The sequence below is a fragment of the Littorina saxatilis genome, unplaced genomic scaffold, assembly GCF_037325665.1.
Source record: "Littorina saxatilis isolate snail1 unplaced genomic scaffold, US_GU_Lsax_2.0 scaffold_2035, whole genome shotgun sequence".
Lineage (NCBI taxonomy): Eukaryota > Metazoa > Mollusca > Gastropoda > Littorinimorpha > Littorinidae > Littorina > Littorina saxatilis.
The window spans coordinates 1-18221 of NW_027127828.1; the positions used below are offsets into that span (position 1 = coordinate 1).

Here is an 18221-nt window from a genome sequence, read left to right on the forward strand (position 1 = left end):
GGATCGTTATCATCGTCCTGGGGTCCATACTTCTCATCGTCATCATCGCCGTTTTCGTCATATACAGGTACAGAGGATTGTACAAGTTGGTTGACTGACTAGTTGTTTTGGTGTTTCGTTGGTGGTACAGTGTTACCTGCCATGAAAGGACACCCTTGGGACCAGTTAAAAAGTGTCCCTACATTGAAGGTGGCCTTTCATGACAGGTATACTTTGGTAGAGATAATATAAACAGGGACAAGAGAAGGTGTCCTTTTAAGGGAGGTGTCCTCTCATGGGAGGGTCCACACATCGCAGGTACTGCTGTACTCTGTAAGCTATAGCGTGTTCCCATTTTTGAACACACTTTTTGAAACCAGTTCTGAACACTGTGTCAAATACGATAATGATTCTTCTGGCAAAAGTAGCACACATGGTAAACGCGTATCAGTCTTTCCCATGTGGGCTACTTTTTCGAATAGAATGATATATCACATTCATAAGTTTATCTTGTCGTGCGCCTTTTATTGAATCATACATTCCCATGGCTTTGTAAGCTTGTATCTGAATAAAATACTGTTTAAACCAATGATATAAATATCTCGTCACACAGTGTTCGAAAGTACGTTCAAAAATCAAGAATATATATTTTTTTTTTGGGGGTTAAAAGGTTACATTTTTGGAACGTGTTATCATAGACAGAACATCAACCCCTCGGTCTTTAAAGCCTGCAACTAATACATTTACAGAGGTTTTTGAACAGACACTATGAAAAAGCAAGATCTTAAAAAAGGAGGAAGTCTTAAATATTATTGGGGGTCTTAAAAGGGGGGGTTCCACTGTAACTCTGTTGGGGCTGTACGGGCTTTGGAAGAGTTGTCTTCCTTGAAAGTGAGGCAAGCTCAGCTCGAACATTGCTCATTGAGAGTAGCTGCCTGTGGAGAGACATTGTGGTTTAGGCAACACACACAACAACAAAAAAGTCTATTTACAGTATCCCGACCGACCCTATTTTTTTCGCGCGACCCTAGACTTTTTTGGACCACTTCATGTCCCAAATAGAAACTTATTCTGGGGACACAAATAGAAACTTACATACATAGACTTTTGGGGGGCATTTGTTTTTTGGTAAAATAACTTAAAAATATGTTTTCTTGGAAGGAAGAAAAAAAAATTTAAAAAAAATCCCGACCTACCGACCCTATTTTTTTGCCTATGTTACCGTAAACAGACTATTTTTTTGTTGTGCCTTAGACATGTCTCATTCCTGCAGCTTTAATGTCAGGCTTGGCTGATTGACAAATCGATTGATGCATTCATCTTGGGGTGGATTTCAGACACATCAAGCTGGAAGCCGAGCTGGCCCAGATGAACTGGCGGGTACGGTGGGAGGACATCCTGTTCGGATCTCCCGAGAAGAACAAAAAGCTGGAACGTCAAGGGAGCAAACTCAGTCTTGTCAAGGTGAGCGACTACGACGGCGTAGTTATCTCCCTTCTCGTTCAATGGAGTCGACAACATGTTTTAGCCAGTAGAAGTTACTTATTATTTTGTCCAGTTCCTTAGTGAATGAGTTTTGGAAAATTGTATAGGCATAGATACAAAATGTCCACCAAAATACCCGTGTGACTTGGAATAATAGGCCGTGAAAAGTACGATATGCGCCGAAATGGCTGCGATCTGCTGGTCGATGTGAATGCGTGATGTATTGTGTAAAAAATTCCATCTCACACGGCATAAATAGATCCCTGCGCCTTGAGTCCGAGTCTGGAGAACTATACGCGCGCGATATAAGACTTCATATAACAGTTTGTCTTTTTGGACGCGGAATCTCTAATGTAATAAGTAATGCTCATGTTGCTGGACAATAAAGTAAATGAACTGAAAATGAACAAGTCGCGTAAGGCGAAAATACAATATTTAGTCAAGTAGCTGTCGAACTCACAGAATGAAACTGAACGCAATGCCATTTTTCAGCAAGACCGTATACTCGTAGCATCGTCAGTCCACCGCTCATGGCAAAGGCAGTGAAATTGACAAGAAGAGCGGGGTAGTAGTTGCGCTTAGAAGGATAGCACGCTTTTCTGTACCTCTCTTCGTTTTAACTTTCTGAGCGTGTTTTTAATCCAAACATATCATATCTATATGTTTTTGGAATCAGGAATCGACAAGGAATAAGATGAAAGTGTTTTTAAATTGATTTGGACAATTTAATTTTGATAATAATGTTTATATATTTAACTTTCAGAGCTTGTTTTTAATACAAATATAACATATTTATATGTTTTTGGAATCAGAAAATGATGGAGAATAAGATGAACGTAAATTTGAATCGTTTTATACATTTTTTGTTCTTTTTACAATTTTCCGATTTTTAATGACCAAAGTCATTAATTAATTTTTAAGCCACCAAGTTAAAATGCAATACCGAAGTCCGGGCTTTGTCGAAGATTACTTGACCAAAATTTCAACCAATTTGGTTGAAAAATGAGGGCGTGACAGTGCCGCCTCAACTTTCACGAAAAGCCGGATATGACGTCATCAAAGACATTTATCAAAAAAATGAAAAAAACGTTCGGGGATATCATACCCAGGAACTCTCATGTCAAATTTCATAAAGATCGGTCCAGTAGTTTGGTCTGAATCGCTCTACACACACACACACACACACACACACACACACACGCACAGACAGACACACATACACCACGACCCTCGTCTCGATTCCCCCCTCGATGTTAAAACATTTAGTCATAACTTGACTAAATGTAAAAATGAAATACAATGCAAATTTCATGTTGCGGGATGATAGGGTAAGTGAAATGAAAGTGAGAAGTGAAATAAAATGTAATTTCATGTTGCTGGATAATAAAGTAAATTAAATTAAAATGAAATATGAAATGATATGTAATTTTCATGTTGCGAGATAATAAAGAAAATGAAATGACAATGAAAAATGAAATAATAAGTAATTTCAATGTTGCGGGATACTTAAGTAAATGAAATGGAAATGAAAAGGGAAAACAAATGTAATGTTCATGTTGCTGGATAATAAATTGAATTAAATGAAAGTGGAAAATGAAATAAAATGTAACTTTCATGTTGCGGGATAATAAGTAAATGAAATGGAAATGAAAAATGATATAAAAAATAACGTTCATGTTGCGGTTGCTTGTTGCAGAGAGGATCGTGTACAAGCTCCGTGTCGGGAGATACACTGGCCTTTCAACTCAGTGATGCGGGCAACAGGCAACTCTTCACCAAGACTGGCTACTATAAAGTAATAGGGGGAAAGCTCTGTCTGTCGGTCGGTTTGCCTGCCTATCCGCCTGTCTGTCTGTCTGTCTGTCTGTTACACGACACTTGAGATTGCCACAAGTTCTCAAACGTCGTATAGTTGTGTTCTTTTATTCTACGTCGCCCGTCTTCGCAGCAGCAGAAAACAACTCGTCAAATTGAGTTCGAGGATTTATTTAGCATTACATACATACAACTGCACATCTAGCAGAACTCAAATAGAAGCTTTTTTACATACAAATCGCGCTGGCATATATAGTAAATACTCAATCTCGAGAATATTCCAGACCGAACATGAAACAACTACATTATAGGAGCCGTGCATGGACTAAACTAGCGACATTCTCTATGACGTACATCAAAAAGCGCCGACGCACTTAATCCGAACGAACGCCACGAACTCACGACTAAAACAGCATGGTAAACAACTTGTTTTGACAGGACTAGAAAGTTCACCTGCATTCTCGTCCAAGCATAATTATTGTGTTTACAAAATATAATATCGGTACTTTCCCACAAAGTACAAATAAGTCAACTACATGCAACACACAAAACTGAACCAAAGCTCAGCAACGGTAGCGTTTCCTAACATTACCCCCAACACCAGAAGAAATTTACCTAATTTCTTTCAATCATTGAAACGCTACCTGTACACATATTATGTATACATAACAGATTGAAATCCAGGTATGTACATTAGTCTGTTGGAGAATGAACACAGTTTTAATCACATACTCGGCTGAGAAAATCTGCTCCAACATTGTCTGAACCCTTGATCGATTCCACTCGCATATCAAAGTTCTGCAAGTGCATCACCCACCTCATGATACGATTATTCACAAACTTCGCAGAGTTCAGGTAGGTGAGGGGTTTGTGATCAGTCTGAAGCACGAATTTCATCCCTTGGAGGTAGAGTTCAAATTTCTTGATTCCCCACACGATGGCTAAACACTCTTTCTCCATGGTCGAGTAGTTCTTCTCGGCTCCTGACAGCTTCTTGCTGGCATAGCTGACCGGAAACGGTTTACCTCCATGCTCTTGCATCAGCATGGCGCCAATCCCTTCATCCGATGCGTCTGTACGCAAGATGAACTCTTTGGCAGTATCAGGAAGGCGTAGCACCGGGTCTCGTGACATCAGGTCGCGCACGGTCTGGTATGCCTTCTCCTGAACTGGTCCCCAGAGTATTCGGTTGGGGCATCCTTTTCGGGTCATGTCCGACAAAGGCGCCGTTATGGCGGCGAAGTTTGGAATGAACTCTCTGTAGTACCCAGCCAATCCAAGGAAGGATCGCACCTGCTTCTTGGTTTCAGGACGTGGCGCATTGAGGATCGTGGTGACGTTTTCCAACAAAAGCCCCTTTTGACCTTCCTTCAGTGAATAACCTATGAAGTCAACGTTGTCGGTTCCCAAAATGCACTTGCTGGGTCTCACGGTCAGATTAGCTTTTGTCAGGCGGGAAAACAGTTCCCTCAAAGTCTCCAGATGCTCCGCAAAGGTCTCCGTGTGGACTAGCAGATCATCCCAGTAGTACACAACATTCTTCATTCCTTTGAGCATTTTTCGCATTCCCCTCTTCAGGGTAGCACCACTGTTCACCATGCCAAAAGGCATCCGCAGGCACTCATACGTTCCGTCTGGAGTTGCAAAGGCGGTCTTTGGTATGTCCTCTTCGCGCACAGGAATCTGCCAATATCCCTTGCTGAGATCAATCTTTGAGAAGATCTTACTGCCGGTTAACTGTCGGAATAGATCAGTTGCCGTCGGCATTGGTTCAGGGTCAAACACGGTGATCTTATTGACTTTCCTGAAGTCAATGCATACCCTGTTTGTACCGTCTTTCTTCTTGACAACAACAACGGGAGATGAGTAAGGGGATGATGACTCACGGATGACCCCCATCTTCAACATGTTGTCGATGTCCTTCTTCAAGGATTCCCGAGCCTGAAACGGGATAGGGTATGGTTTTGAGCGAACAGGAACGTCAGATGTGAGGTGGACTTCATGTTCGACCAAGGACGTAGAGCCTGGAACATCAGAGAACCTATGGGTGAAGTCGCCCATAAAATCATGCAGCTCCTTCTGCTGATCTTCTGTCAGGTCAGGTCCTAGCTTGACGTCATCCACTCCCTCTTTCTTGTGGAGGTCTCCCAACTCCAGTAGTTCCTCACCGTCGAACTCGTCTAGTTCGGCTGGTTCTTCCGCACTTGCTGCGACCTGTACTGCTTCCGGAGGTCTCTCCACATACAGTTTCAGGAGGTTAGCGTGGTAGATCTTGGACTTCTTGCCGACATTCACCTTGTAGTCGTTGATCCCTTCCACAGCCTCAACCTCGTATGGGCCTTTCCACTGCATCAGTAGTTTGTTGTGATCAGTGGGAAGCAGTATCAGCACTTTGTTACCTGGTGTAAACTTCCTGTTTACTGCTTTGCGGTCGTAGTAGTGCTTTCCACTATCCTGAGACTTTCTCAAGTTTTCTCTCGCAATCTCGAGAGTCTCCTCCAGTTTCTCTCGCAACTCGAACACGTACTGGTAACTGTTCTTCACTTCAGGTGTGTCCACATCTTTCGTCCACAATTCCTTTAGTATCTGCATCGGGCCTCTCACGGTCCGCCCGTACATCAGCTCGAACGGGGAGAATCCAGTGGACTCTTGTGGCACCTCCCTGTATGCAAACAGCAAGGCATTGATGTAGCGATGCCACTGCCTTGGCTGCTCACTGCATAGTTTCTTCAGCGTGGACTTCAGCGTCGCATTGAATTTTTCGACCAGCCCATTGCACATCGGGTGATAGGGTGTCGTAGTCAAGTGACGAATGCTCAGCAGCCTGTTGACCTCTTCCATGCATTCAGAGACAAACTGTGTCCCCAGGTCTGTGAGGATCTCTTCAGGAACCCCAATTCTGCTGAAAATGTCCACAAGTGCCTCGGCAACAGTCTCGGTGTCAATTTTCTTCAGAGGCACGGCTTCTGGGTACCTGGTTGCATAGTCTACCAGGGTCAGTACCCAACGATGACCCGCTTCACTTGGCGGTTTTATCTCGCCGATGAGGTCAATGGCCACCCTCTTGAAAGGTCGGTCGATCAAAGGCATCTTCTGCAACGGCACTTTCGGGACCCTTCCTCGAGGTATGGTTTTCTGGCAAATATCGCACGATCGGCAGAATCGAGTCACATCTGCATGCAGTCCTGGCCAGTAAAACGCAGCCTGGATTCTGTCCGATGTCTTCTTGACACCCAGGTGACCTCCCATAATAGAGTCGTGGGCCACCTCCATCACCTGGCGCCTAAGTGGTTGAGGCACCAGAACTTGACGTAATGGCTTCCCACCGTTGACTCTCGCGTGCTGGAACACTCTGTACAGAATCTTGGCCTTCACTTCAAATTGCACAGTGCCTTCGCCCTTAGTCATCTCCTTGACAGGACGACTCCTGTACTTTGTCAAGGTCAAATCAGCTTCCTGTAGCTGAATCAGCCGATCCCTGTCCACGACAGCAGTTGCAGAACTGTTGGTGACCCTGAGTGGCGTAGTTGTTTTGTCCTTCTTCGCCTGGGCTCTGGTCGTCACAGCGCTTACAACCTGCGGCTGGTCGCGGCGATGCACAGTTGCTCTGTCATCTCGTAACAGTTCGCTGATATCTTCATTCGCGAATGGCAGTGGGTCTTCCTCCTCAGCAGCAGACTGAGCTGAGCCCATTCTCCATTCGAAATCAGGGTCATCAGGACGTCTCGCACCCCCAATGTTCCCAATTAGTAGATCGTACAAGGGCTTCTTCAGGCAGACGGCCTCAACTTCTCCGGTGAAGTATGGAGTATCGATCTGGATTTTTACCACTGGTGCCTTCACGCATTTGCTGTCAGCCATGAGCGTCCACTTGAAGTCACCAGTGAACTTCTCTGTTGGCACCAGATCCTCTTTGACAATGACTCCATTGCAGCCCGAATCTCTGAGAACAGTCACTTCCTGCTTCTCAACAAATCCCTTCGACACGGGCATGTTCGACACTGACACAGCTGCGCTGGCGACAACAGAGATTGACTTGCCATTGGCGAGTAGAAGCTGGCCATCAGATATACATTCTTCCACGTCCGATGGTGTAGCCACTTGCTCGGCAGCCCTTGGAAGTATGACGCTGCTCGCACATACTTGTTGGTTCGAGCCACTCGTTTGCCTCTTGTTGTCGTAATATCTCCGTCGATGTTCTTGCGCTTTGTCATTGACATGTCCGTTATTTTTCTTTTGGGGACAGTTGGCGACTCGGTGGCCCTTGGCATTGCAATGGAAACACGTTATGTTCTGCCCTTCATTGGATGATGGTGCGGACTCAGTTTGTCCCTTGGCAGGTTGGTTTCCCTGGTTCCCGCTCTTCTGGAAAGGTTTCGATGACTTTGACGTCCCCAGGGTCCTTCCATGAGCAATGAGATAACGCTCAGCAGCATCAGTAATGTCCTTCAAACCCCGCAGTTTTTGCTCTTCCAAGCGGGTCGCCAGGTCCTTCGGGCAGGCATTAAGGAACTGCTCCTTCACGATCAAATCCCGCAGACTCTCGTATGACTGCTCTTCACCTGATAACTCCACCCACTTCTGCAGGTATGACGACAGGCGCTCCACAAACTGGCTCGGTGTCTCTCCAGACAATGGCTGGCATTCGCGGAAGCGTTGACGGTAGCCCCTTTCAGTGAAGTTGTAGCAACGCAACAGAGCTTCCTTCAGTACATTATAGTCTCTGGCGTCATCGTTTGAGAGTCTAGCGTAGACCTCAAGTGCTGTCCCAGTCAAATGTGCGCTGAGTAAAATCGCCCAGTCGTCGCGCTGCCATCTAGCACTCTCAGCGAACCTCTCGAATCTTGCAAGGTAGCAGTCGATCTGGTCCTTCCCGTCAGCGAATGCTGGAAGTTTCGGTGCCCTGTGTAACATTTGCTGCTGGTTATCTCTTTGGCGTGGTGCCTCGTGCTCGTTTTGAACACGCACCATTTCTGTCTGAAGCTCTAAACGCTTCGTCTCCATTTCTATTTGGAGCTCTAAGCGTTTCAGCTCAATTTGCCTTTCTCTTTCTTCACGCTGCGCTTGTCTTTCTTCACGCTGCGCTTGTCTTTCTTCACGCTCACGCTGCGCTTGTCTTTCTTCACTCTTCGCTTGTCTTACTTCACGCTCACGCTGCGCTTGTCTTTCTTCACGCTGCGCCAGCAGTCGTGTCTGGGACTCGACGAACTCCGTCAACTGCTTGCCTTTTAGTCCCAGTTCAATTCCTTTTCCCCAGAACTCAGCCATTCTGGTCTTTTCCGGTGCGTTCGTCTGTATTCTTTCACAGCCCCGAACGTAGACGAATGTAGTCTTCTAAAAGAACACAGTCTCTACTGCACCTCCGATGCTTCTCTCGTCGCTGTTCACCTTCGTAGACGCAGGCTGCCACCCTCCTCGTCTAACGTGACGGCGCACTCTGCTCACGATACGTACACGACGTACCTCAGTCGTATTTCGTAGTATTAATGCACTAGCTCCGCGACGAAGTCCGTCTCGTCCAAACGGCAGCTAACCTCTGTAATCCCGATACACTCCGGCGTCGCTCACCGTACCGAGCTGCGGCGATTACCAAACTCTTCACCAGTCACACCGAATCCACGGTTCCGTAGTCTCAATACTGATCCCTCAGGATACACCCGATTGATGGCTACCTCCTGTGACTGTCTTGACACTAGTCCTTGTTGCTGGAAAACCCTTGGCGTTAAACGTAGATCCTTGGCTTGGCCCCCAATTGTTACACGACACTTGAGATTGCCACAAGTTCTCAAACGTCGTATAGTTGTGTTCTTTTATTCTACGTCGCCCGTCTTCGCAGCAGCAGAAAACAACTCGTCAAATTGAGTTCGAGGATTTATTTAGCATTACATACATACAACTGCACATCTAGCAGAACTCAAATAGAAGCTTTTTTACATACAAATCGCGCTGGCATATATAGTAAATACTCAATCTCGAGAATATTCCAGACCGAACACGATACAACTACATTATACGAGCCGTGCATGGACTAAACTAGCGACATTCTCTATGACGTACATCAAAAAGCGCCGACGCACTTAATCCGAACGAACGCCACGAACTCACGACTAAAACAGCATGGTAAACAACTTGTTTTGACAGGACTAGAAAGTTCACCTGCATTCTCGTCCAAGCATAAATATTGTGTTTACAAAATATAATATCGGTACTTTCCCACAAAGTACAAATAAGTCAACTACATGCAACACACAAAACTGAACCAAAGCTCAGCAACGGTAGCGTTTCCTAACACTCTCTCTCTCTTTGTTTTGCCCCCAGTTATAGCTACTCATAATTATGCTAGATTGTTTGAGCTTTCTTTCTCTTTTTTCAAACAAGATATTTCTTGAATAATATAATTTTTCAAATTCTTGGTTTAGTTTGTATATGTTATTATTATTCATTATATTCATGCTTTTGTGTGTGTTAACCTTATTTACTGTTGTTAATGCGCGGTAGTTATTACAAGTTCTGCAAAACTTGATGGTTTTCCTAAGCAATTAAGATGTAATGACCTGTCTTTTTCTTCCTCTCTTCAGGGTGCAATCATTGCCATTAAGAGCATACCCCGTACCAACATCACCATCAGCAAACCGCTTTTACTGGAGATTAAGCGGGTAAGTCATTTCATTTTCATTTGCATTACTTTTTTTTTTTATCTGCTCAGGATTTCCGGTCGCTCCCTTCTAGTTGAAAGCTAGCAGCAACACGAGTCGCGCTCCACAGGTGTGTGTACGTGTTCAGGTATAATTAGCCATCTGCAAATATGGATGACCTAGAATGACCTAGTCAAAAGAATGGCCTAGTCAAAAGAATGGCCTAGTCAAAAGAATGACCTAGTCAAAAGAATGGCCTAGTCAAAAGAATGACCTAGTCAAAAGAATGGCCTAGTCAAAAGAATGACCTAGTCAAAAGAATGGCCTAGTCAAAAGAATGACCTAGTCAAAAGAATGACCTAGTCAAAAGAATGGCCTAGTCAAAAGAATGGCCTAGTCAAAAGAATGGCCTAGTCAAAAGAATGGCCTAGTCAAAAGAATGACCTAGTCAAAAGAATGACCTTGGTCTATTACGTGCCACAGCGGCGAAACAGGGGTGGGACATGTATACTGTCTCGCAGTCATTACAGAACTGGATTCGAAACCCTTGATTCGAGGAACGTAAAGCTATCGCTCCACAAGTTGAGCTAATAGCTAGCCCCCCACCCCCACCCCTCAACCCCCCCCCCCTCCCCCACCCCCACCCCTCTACTTTGTCTTTTTCTCCCTTGTACGAATGGAAGATAAGGAACTTGCAGGTCTGAATATAGGTTGACCTGGGAGATCGGACAAATCTCCAACCTTGACCCAACAGGCTCAGCCGGGATCATAGACCAAATAGCCTGGACCGCCAACTCGTCACGTGACCCATCGAGGTTACGACTCTCGACTTTCAGGGGCGCGTCGCGTCCGGTTTGAAAGGCCAGCGATTCGAAGACAGTGAAAAGAAAGCACGCTCCAGTTATTTGTGACAATGGGAGGTGACAAACAACTGGATTTTCCAAATTTCCAAACTAACCTTAACAAAACTCATCGAAAAACATGTTCCATATGCACTTTTGCTGAGTTTATTTTTGCATTTTCAGAACTTTCCTCGGCAACTTCGTCCATGTTTACAATCGACACCGGATATCACGTCCCCCTGATTTCTGAAAGGCTTGTAAGCGTAGGTTCCTAAATGCGAGAGGCCGCTACCTCGTAATAGAGAGAAAGAGCGGAGAGAGAGCTAGTTGGCGGTCCAGGATAAATGGTCTATGGCCGGGATACGAACTCTGAACCTTCTGCACGGAAGGATGACGTCCTAACCACTAGGCTGTACTTTTGACACGGTTACTTTTTTAAGGAATTCTTTCTTTTCAGATGAAAGACCTACAAAACGACCACATTGTCCGTTTTATCGGAGCCTGCATTGACCACCCAAACCAAGGTCTTCTTACCGAATACTGCCCAAAGGGGAGCTTGCAGGTATGATATATCCAGAGTTAACATGACACATGTATCGCATAGGTTGTATCAGCCACTAGCGTGCTTGCATCAGACGAGAACAACCTTCATAGTCGTCGTTCGTGAAGTAAATCCAAGACGAAGTATTGAAAATTATATTATTCAATATCTTGATCTGCGGCAGAGAGAGAGAGAGAGAGAGAGAGAGAGAGAGAGAGAGAGAGAGAGAGAGAGAGAGAGAGAGAGAGAGAGAGAGAGAGAGAGAGAGATCAAATCAAATCAAATCAAATCAAATTTTATTTTACGAGGGTTGTGGCATAAGCAATATAAACGAGCTTCTTTTCAACCAGCCCTCGCCCAGAGAGGGACTATTCTAATCTTAAAGAGAGAGAGAGAGAGGAGAGAGAGAGAGACAGAGAGACAGAGACAGACAGAGAGACAGAGAGAGAGAGAGAGAAAAAACAAGACAAGAGAAGAGAGAGCGAGAGAGAGGCGGTGAGAGAGGGGGGGGGGGCAAACAAACAGATTGAGAGAGAGAGAGATAGAGAGAAAGAAAGAGAGGGAAAGGGGGAGACAGAGAGAGGGATAGAGTGAGAAAAACAGCGCTCGAAACGAAATATAGACTGAGAGAGAAGGAGAGAGAGAGAAGATGAGATAATTATGATATGATTTGACGATTGGATAAACAGAACAATGGTGACTCAGATAAGATTTGATGAATCTGTATTTTTCCGCGGGAAAAAAGCTTTAGGGAGAGATTTAACACATTCATGTTGTCATATACAAATGATTGCGCATTACAGGATGTGCTGGAGAATGACCAGATCAAACTGGACTGGATGTTTCGCTACTCCATCATGCAAGACATTGTCAGAGTAAGTACAACGATTACCCCCCACCCCCCCCCCCCCCCCCCAACTCCAATCGCACCCCACCCCCACTCTCAACATAATGCGATCAGGCGGATGCTTTTTGGCATGTGTCTTCGTCTTCTTGTCGTTGGCTGTTAGATCGTCAGTCCGGACTGCAGGGCGAAACGTGCTGTCCTCAAAAATATATTTTCACAGGGCGAGCACCATCGCGTGCATGTCGGACTGTCGACATTTCATTTTGCGATTTGCGTGGATCTGTGGTTGGTTAAGGTGCGGCTGTTGGCCCACATCCTCCAACTTCAGCCCTTAGGTTTCTTTCAGGGTTACCCCGCCCTTAGTTCCTGGCTCAAAACCGTAACCCTGAGAACACATGGGGGATTTCGCAAAGGGCTAGAGCTTTTAATGCGGCTCTTACTCGCATGGTGTAACCGTCATCGGACACGTAGGGCGTTTATAAAGTAGTCAGTGCCATCTGCCAACCCACCCCGTCCTGGTAGAGACACCGCTAGTAGGTCCGGGACTGCTTATTCTATATTCGTATCTGGGGGCCGTTCCCCTATCCGCCACCTGGGGACCCACCGGGTTGAGGATAGTCGCCCCCCTACTGAAAAATGTATTGGAAGTAGTCTATTCCCGGTGGTATGTGCCTAAGCAAATGATATGAATGTTCTCATCCCGTGTAAAAACCTGAACAATTATGTTGCGGTAAACATGATCGGTTACATGAGAAGAATGTACATGTAAATAAATTGTGAACAAATAAACTTAGCCAAAACAATATTGCGACAAATGTCGCACCCAAATGAAAGCATGAATTCCTTTGTCATTTAATTCAAACGTGTTATGCCAGTTAAGGCCGTTCATCTGACTATCTGATTCCCCTTTCAAGTTTACTGGAGGATATTTTTTCAGCGGTTTAGCCCACATAACAAACATCAGTATTTCGCTCAGAAATGTATGTGCTTGTGACGATCGGCTTTTCTTTTGCTCATGAATGGGTTCATCATATTTGAACATTATTTGGGTATGACGTCAGGTCCTTCACCACACCTACCATCCAAAACTGGAGTTTTTGACGGTATACTTCACTTTGAGCCGTCATAACGATAACTATGACTGGAACGATATTTTACTTATTTTTTTAACAGGGACTTTCTTGGACGTCTAAGAACATGTTCGATTCGCTACGTCATTTTAAAATATTGCACAATTTTGTGCAGACCAAAACAGATCTTCAAATACACACAATAGGTTGTGTGTTGTTACACCCCCGGTATAGGGGTGTGTATAGGATTCGGTCGATGTGTTTGTTTGTTTGTTTGTGTTCGCATATAGATCTCAAGAATGAACGGACCGATCGTCACCAAACTTGTTGAACAGGTTCTATACATTCCTGAGACGGTCCTTACAAAAATTGGGACCAGTCAAACACACGGTTAGGGAGTTATTGGTGGATTAAGATTCTACAAGGACTTATAGAGGGACATATTAATGGTCAAAGGGAAATAACCTTCTGAGTTGGTGGCAGTGAGAATGGTAAGGACGGGGGTGTTTTTCCTACCTCGGAGGAATTTCTTGTTTTGTATCGAAACACTGCTTTTTGTCATTTGGACTCTATACACCACACCTCAAAAAAAAATATCCTGAACTTTCATTTTCAGTGTAGTACTTTCTTGATTTCCTTTCATCGTCAAAGGAAAACGTTGGATGGCCTTCTTCTTCTTCTTCTTCTTGGCGTTCGCAGAGGTTACACGATCAGTCCAGCACTGGTGATAAATGTTGTCGTTTTCTCCAACTCCTGTCGACTGTCATATAGTTTGGTCTGCAAGGGAGTTGGTGACGGCCACACTTCTTTTCGTTCCTCCTCTAGTAAGGGACATCGCTGTAAGATGTGTTCCGCTGTTTGGTCTTCTTGACCGCAGGCACAGGTTGGTGATGGCGCCAGCTTGAACTTTCGGTTCATGTGAGCATTGAGCCTGTTGTGGCCAGTACGCAGCCTGATGAGGTTGACTTGCTGCTCTCTGGACATTGTGTGGTAGTCATCTCTGTTTGTCCTTGGCCTTCATTCCTTAATACGATATTCACTCCATTTTGATGTATAATCACCTTTCTTATTTCACAGGGTATGGCGTACCTACACGGCACAGACTTACGCAGCCATGGTAACCTGAAGTCCACTAATTGTGTGGTGGACTCGAGATTCGTTGTCAAGATTACGGACTTCGGTCTTCACTACTTCAGATTCAACCCTGAGTTGACGGAAGAAGAAAATAACTACAGTAGCTACCACAGTAAGTATATATACGAATTCAAATACGACAAGTTAATTGCTATAGGCCATCGGCCCCTTGCAATTGGGAGTGGGATATCACAGAGCATCACGAAAGTGTCTTCAGTATAAAACCAATGTCAATAAGGCCGATCGCGGTGCCGGAAAACGACGCTGTTTATGCTGACACAAAGGTAAAGACATTTACTGTCTGGTTCCAGTCAGAGTAAGTAGAAAGAGACAGAGAGACAGAGACAGAGAGAGAAAAAGAGAGACAGAGAAAGCAAGAGAGCGAGAGAGACAGAGAGAGAGAGAGAGAGACAGAGACAGAGAGAGAGAAAAAAAGAGAGAGAGAGATACAGAGAGAGAGAAAAAGAGAGAGACAGAGAGAGAAAAAGAGAGACAGAGAAAGCAAGAGAGAGAAAGAGGGGAGAGAGAGAACTCAGAACTCAGAACTCAGAAATTTTATTGTAAACCACACTGTTGTGTTTGTACAAGGGGGGAGTAGAGTTTCCATTCAATGTATACTCTCTCACAAACAAGTAAGAACAAGTGCATAATACAGTGCTAAGGGTTGGAACATAGCGATCGAAAATCATTTACACACATTCATTTTAGCCTAGCAGTTGCTGTCGATGCCTGAATGCATAAAATGTATACCGGGAGAGTGCCCACAACCTACTTTTGTTTTGTGTTAGTAGTATCTGCATTGACGAGTTTTCTAGTTGACCGATTTCAAAGACATTTCCTAGGTAAGTTTCTCTTATATCAGAGTATACTGGACACTTAAAAAGAAAGTGGTGCTCGTTTTCGTGAGGGTATCTGCAAAGTGGGCAAACATGGGAACCGTTTGCAGAATATCTCTGTTTGTTGCACATCAGGGGTGAAACCCCAAGTCTGAGTTTTGTGAACACTTTTTGGATATATGGATTGTCTATTTGGTCAAGGTACTTTTCTCTTCCAAAGTCAGGTTTAAACAATTTGTATGTGTCATACCTCTCACTGTCTTCTAGCTTACTGTGCCAGTTCTGGGTAAAGCAGTCTTTTAGGCGTTGTTGAAAAGCCTTGATAAAGTGTTTTTCGTTGCCGACATAGCCGTACGTCCACACATGTCCAAACCCATTTTCACATAGGAGGTTTCTGACCCTAGCGGACCAATTGTCTGTCCCTCTGTCTGCCATGTTCCTCATCATCACATGGGCCATTTTTACATATCTTGTGTTGGGGAGGCGATTTAGCCGCAACCAATATTTAACGCATCTGGTAGCAGCGAGGACTGATAGGGGAAATCTACCGAGTTCTCCGTATACCATGCAGTTGGGACTTTGGGGGGAAACACCTATTATCCGTTTGCATGCGAACATGTGTACCTTTTCAATGTTAGAGCAATCAAAACAACCCCACATTTCTGAACCGTATAGCAATATGGGGGTAATCTGTGTATCAAAGAGTGTGAAAAAAAGGTTTAGATCATAACATCCAATATTCCACAAAACTCTAAAAATGTCGATAACACCACGCTTAGCTCGTACAATAGAGTCTTCAAAGCATCGTTGGATGGAAACTTTGGTGGTCAAGGTTAAGCCGAGATATTTATACGAGTTGGTAACGTACATGTTGTCGTGACCAAATGTCCAGGCTTCGTTTTTCCCCAAGTATCCACCGTTGCGAAATACCAACACTTTTGTTTTTTCTTTGTTTACCTTTAAACCTAATCTGTTGGCAACTTCATGCAATATATTTAACTGGTTTTGTAGTCCCACCGGTGTCACTGAAAGCAATGCTATGTCGTCAGCAAACATCATGATAAATAGTTCAATTTCACCCGGAAGAAGTTGAATTCCATGCCTCCCTTTTAGAATCATTTCAGACGCAAGTTCGTTAATCAAAAAAGAGAACAGGATTGGGCTTGCCAAGTATCCTTGTTTGAGACCTTGCATACACTCAAAAAAGGCCGTGTAGTCAGAGTTACACCGAACACAGAGAGAGAGAGAGAGAGACAGACAGAGAGACAGACAGACAGACAGAGAAAGAAAGAGAGACAGAGAGGAAAAGAGGATAGGAGATAGGATAACATTAGATGAGTGTATTTTTTTTCGAGAGAAAAAGTTTAGGGAGAGTTTTAAAAAAAATATTGTTTTGTCATGCAAACCTAGTAATGATGTTGACATTTTGAATTGTCAAGTAATCATATTATGGTATGGTAATTACATCGGTGATGGTTTACATGAATTAATTTCTTATAATTATGCCACTCGTTTCAATCTGCGGGAATCAACTCATAAAATAATGCCCACTAAGCACAGGAAGCTATCAAGATGCTGATGTTCGGTATGTGACCAAGTGGAGGGATGTCAGTTGTTTTCAAAGACGCCGTCTACGCCTAGGTTCATATTTAGAGAAACTACGTTATATGTGACCCTCCACCACAAAATGAGCGCATGTCACCTTTGCATGATTTTCATATTTTTACATTTTCCTAAAGAGTTTTTTAATGCTCTATCCAGTGGTGAAAACCGTTTTAGAAAAGAGCGAAAACTGTTTGAGTTATAAGCCTGTGACTAAGGTGACCCTCACACTGTTACTAGACACTCCCCGGACTTATATTAAGCCTAGCGCAGAACTGCGCGAGGTGAAATGCGACTCATTTCGTGGTGGAGGGTCACATATTTCGTTTTGTTAAATCCCTGTCGGCTGTTTTGAAAGACGTTTTCAATTGGGGTTTAAAGCCTATAGGTTCATTTTCAGAGAAACAATGTTAAGATTATGTTTTGTTCAAGCCCAGTCAGCTGTTTCCAAAGACCAAATAACCAAAGGCAAAGGGAAGTAAGCACTCTAAATGCATACCACATGTGTAATGGAGTATGCGAGAATTATACAGAACCAATCTCCTGGCACCTGAGAGAACAACAAACATTGAAATGAACAAGCGACTTTCATCCTTACATTGGTTTTCAAAGACGTTTTCAATTGAAGTTTACACTTAGGCACAAAAAAAAATAGGTGTGGTTACGGTAACATAGCCAAAAAAAAATAGGGTAGGAAAGTAGGCAATCACTTTTTTTTAAACTTTTTTTTTCTAATGTGTACAAATTAAACCTACTTGACAGGGAAATAAGTGTGCGACTCGAGCGTTTTCGCTTTCATTGCGTTTTCTGCACTCGTTTTCTTGGGTTTTTAAAAATTTTTTTTTTTTACAAATGTAATAAAAAGTTATAGGGTCGGCCCCTAAAATTAGGGTAGGTCGGGTTACCGTAACCACACCTATTTTTTTTTTAGGCCTTAGGTTCATTTTCAGAGAAACAAAATTAAGATCATGTTTTTTTTACTAATCCCTGTCAGCTGTTTTCAAAGACGTTTTTAATTGAGGTTCATTTTCAGAGAAACTGTGGACAGCACCAGAGTTACTCCGCATGCAGTGCAGGCCGCCAGAGGGCACGCAGAAAGGGGACGTGTACAGTTTTGCCATCGTGTGTCAGGAGATTGTGTACAGGAATGGCGTCTTCTACCTCTCAAACCTCGATCTCAGTCCTCAAGGTATTTATTGTGTCTCTGTGTTTGGTTGGAGAGGTTTTGGGTGTGTGTGTGAGTGTGTGTGTGTGTATGTGTGTGTGTGTGTGTGTGTGTGTATGTGTTTTGAGCTCTGTCTGTCTGTCTGTCTGCCTGCCTGCCTGCCTGCCTGCCTGGCTGTCTGTCTGTCTGTCTGCTTGTCTGTCTCTCTGTCTATGTCTCTGTCTCTGTCTCTCTCTCTCTCTCTTTCTCTTTCTTTCTTTCTCTCTCTCT

At 44.0% G+C, this 18221-nt stretch overlaps 1 protein-coding gene across 1 annotated transcript; it reads left to right on the forward strand.

Moving 5' to 3' along the window:
- Positions 1 to 1316: 1316 nt before the first annotated feature.
- Positions 1317 to 17975, forward strand: LOC138956191 (atrial natriuretic peptide receptor 2-like; the record flags this gene model as incomplete). The annotated part of the gene is made up of 6 exons (XM_070327616.1): positions 1317 to 1443; positions 3161 to 3259; positions 9858 to 9935; positions 12101 to 12172; positions 14292 to 14460; positions 17820 to 17975. Coding segments are annotated over 6 exons (701 nt in total), but the record flags the coding sequence as incomplete, so codon positions are not given.
- Between the last annotated feature and the right edge of the window lie 246 nt (positions 17976 to 18221).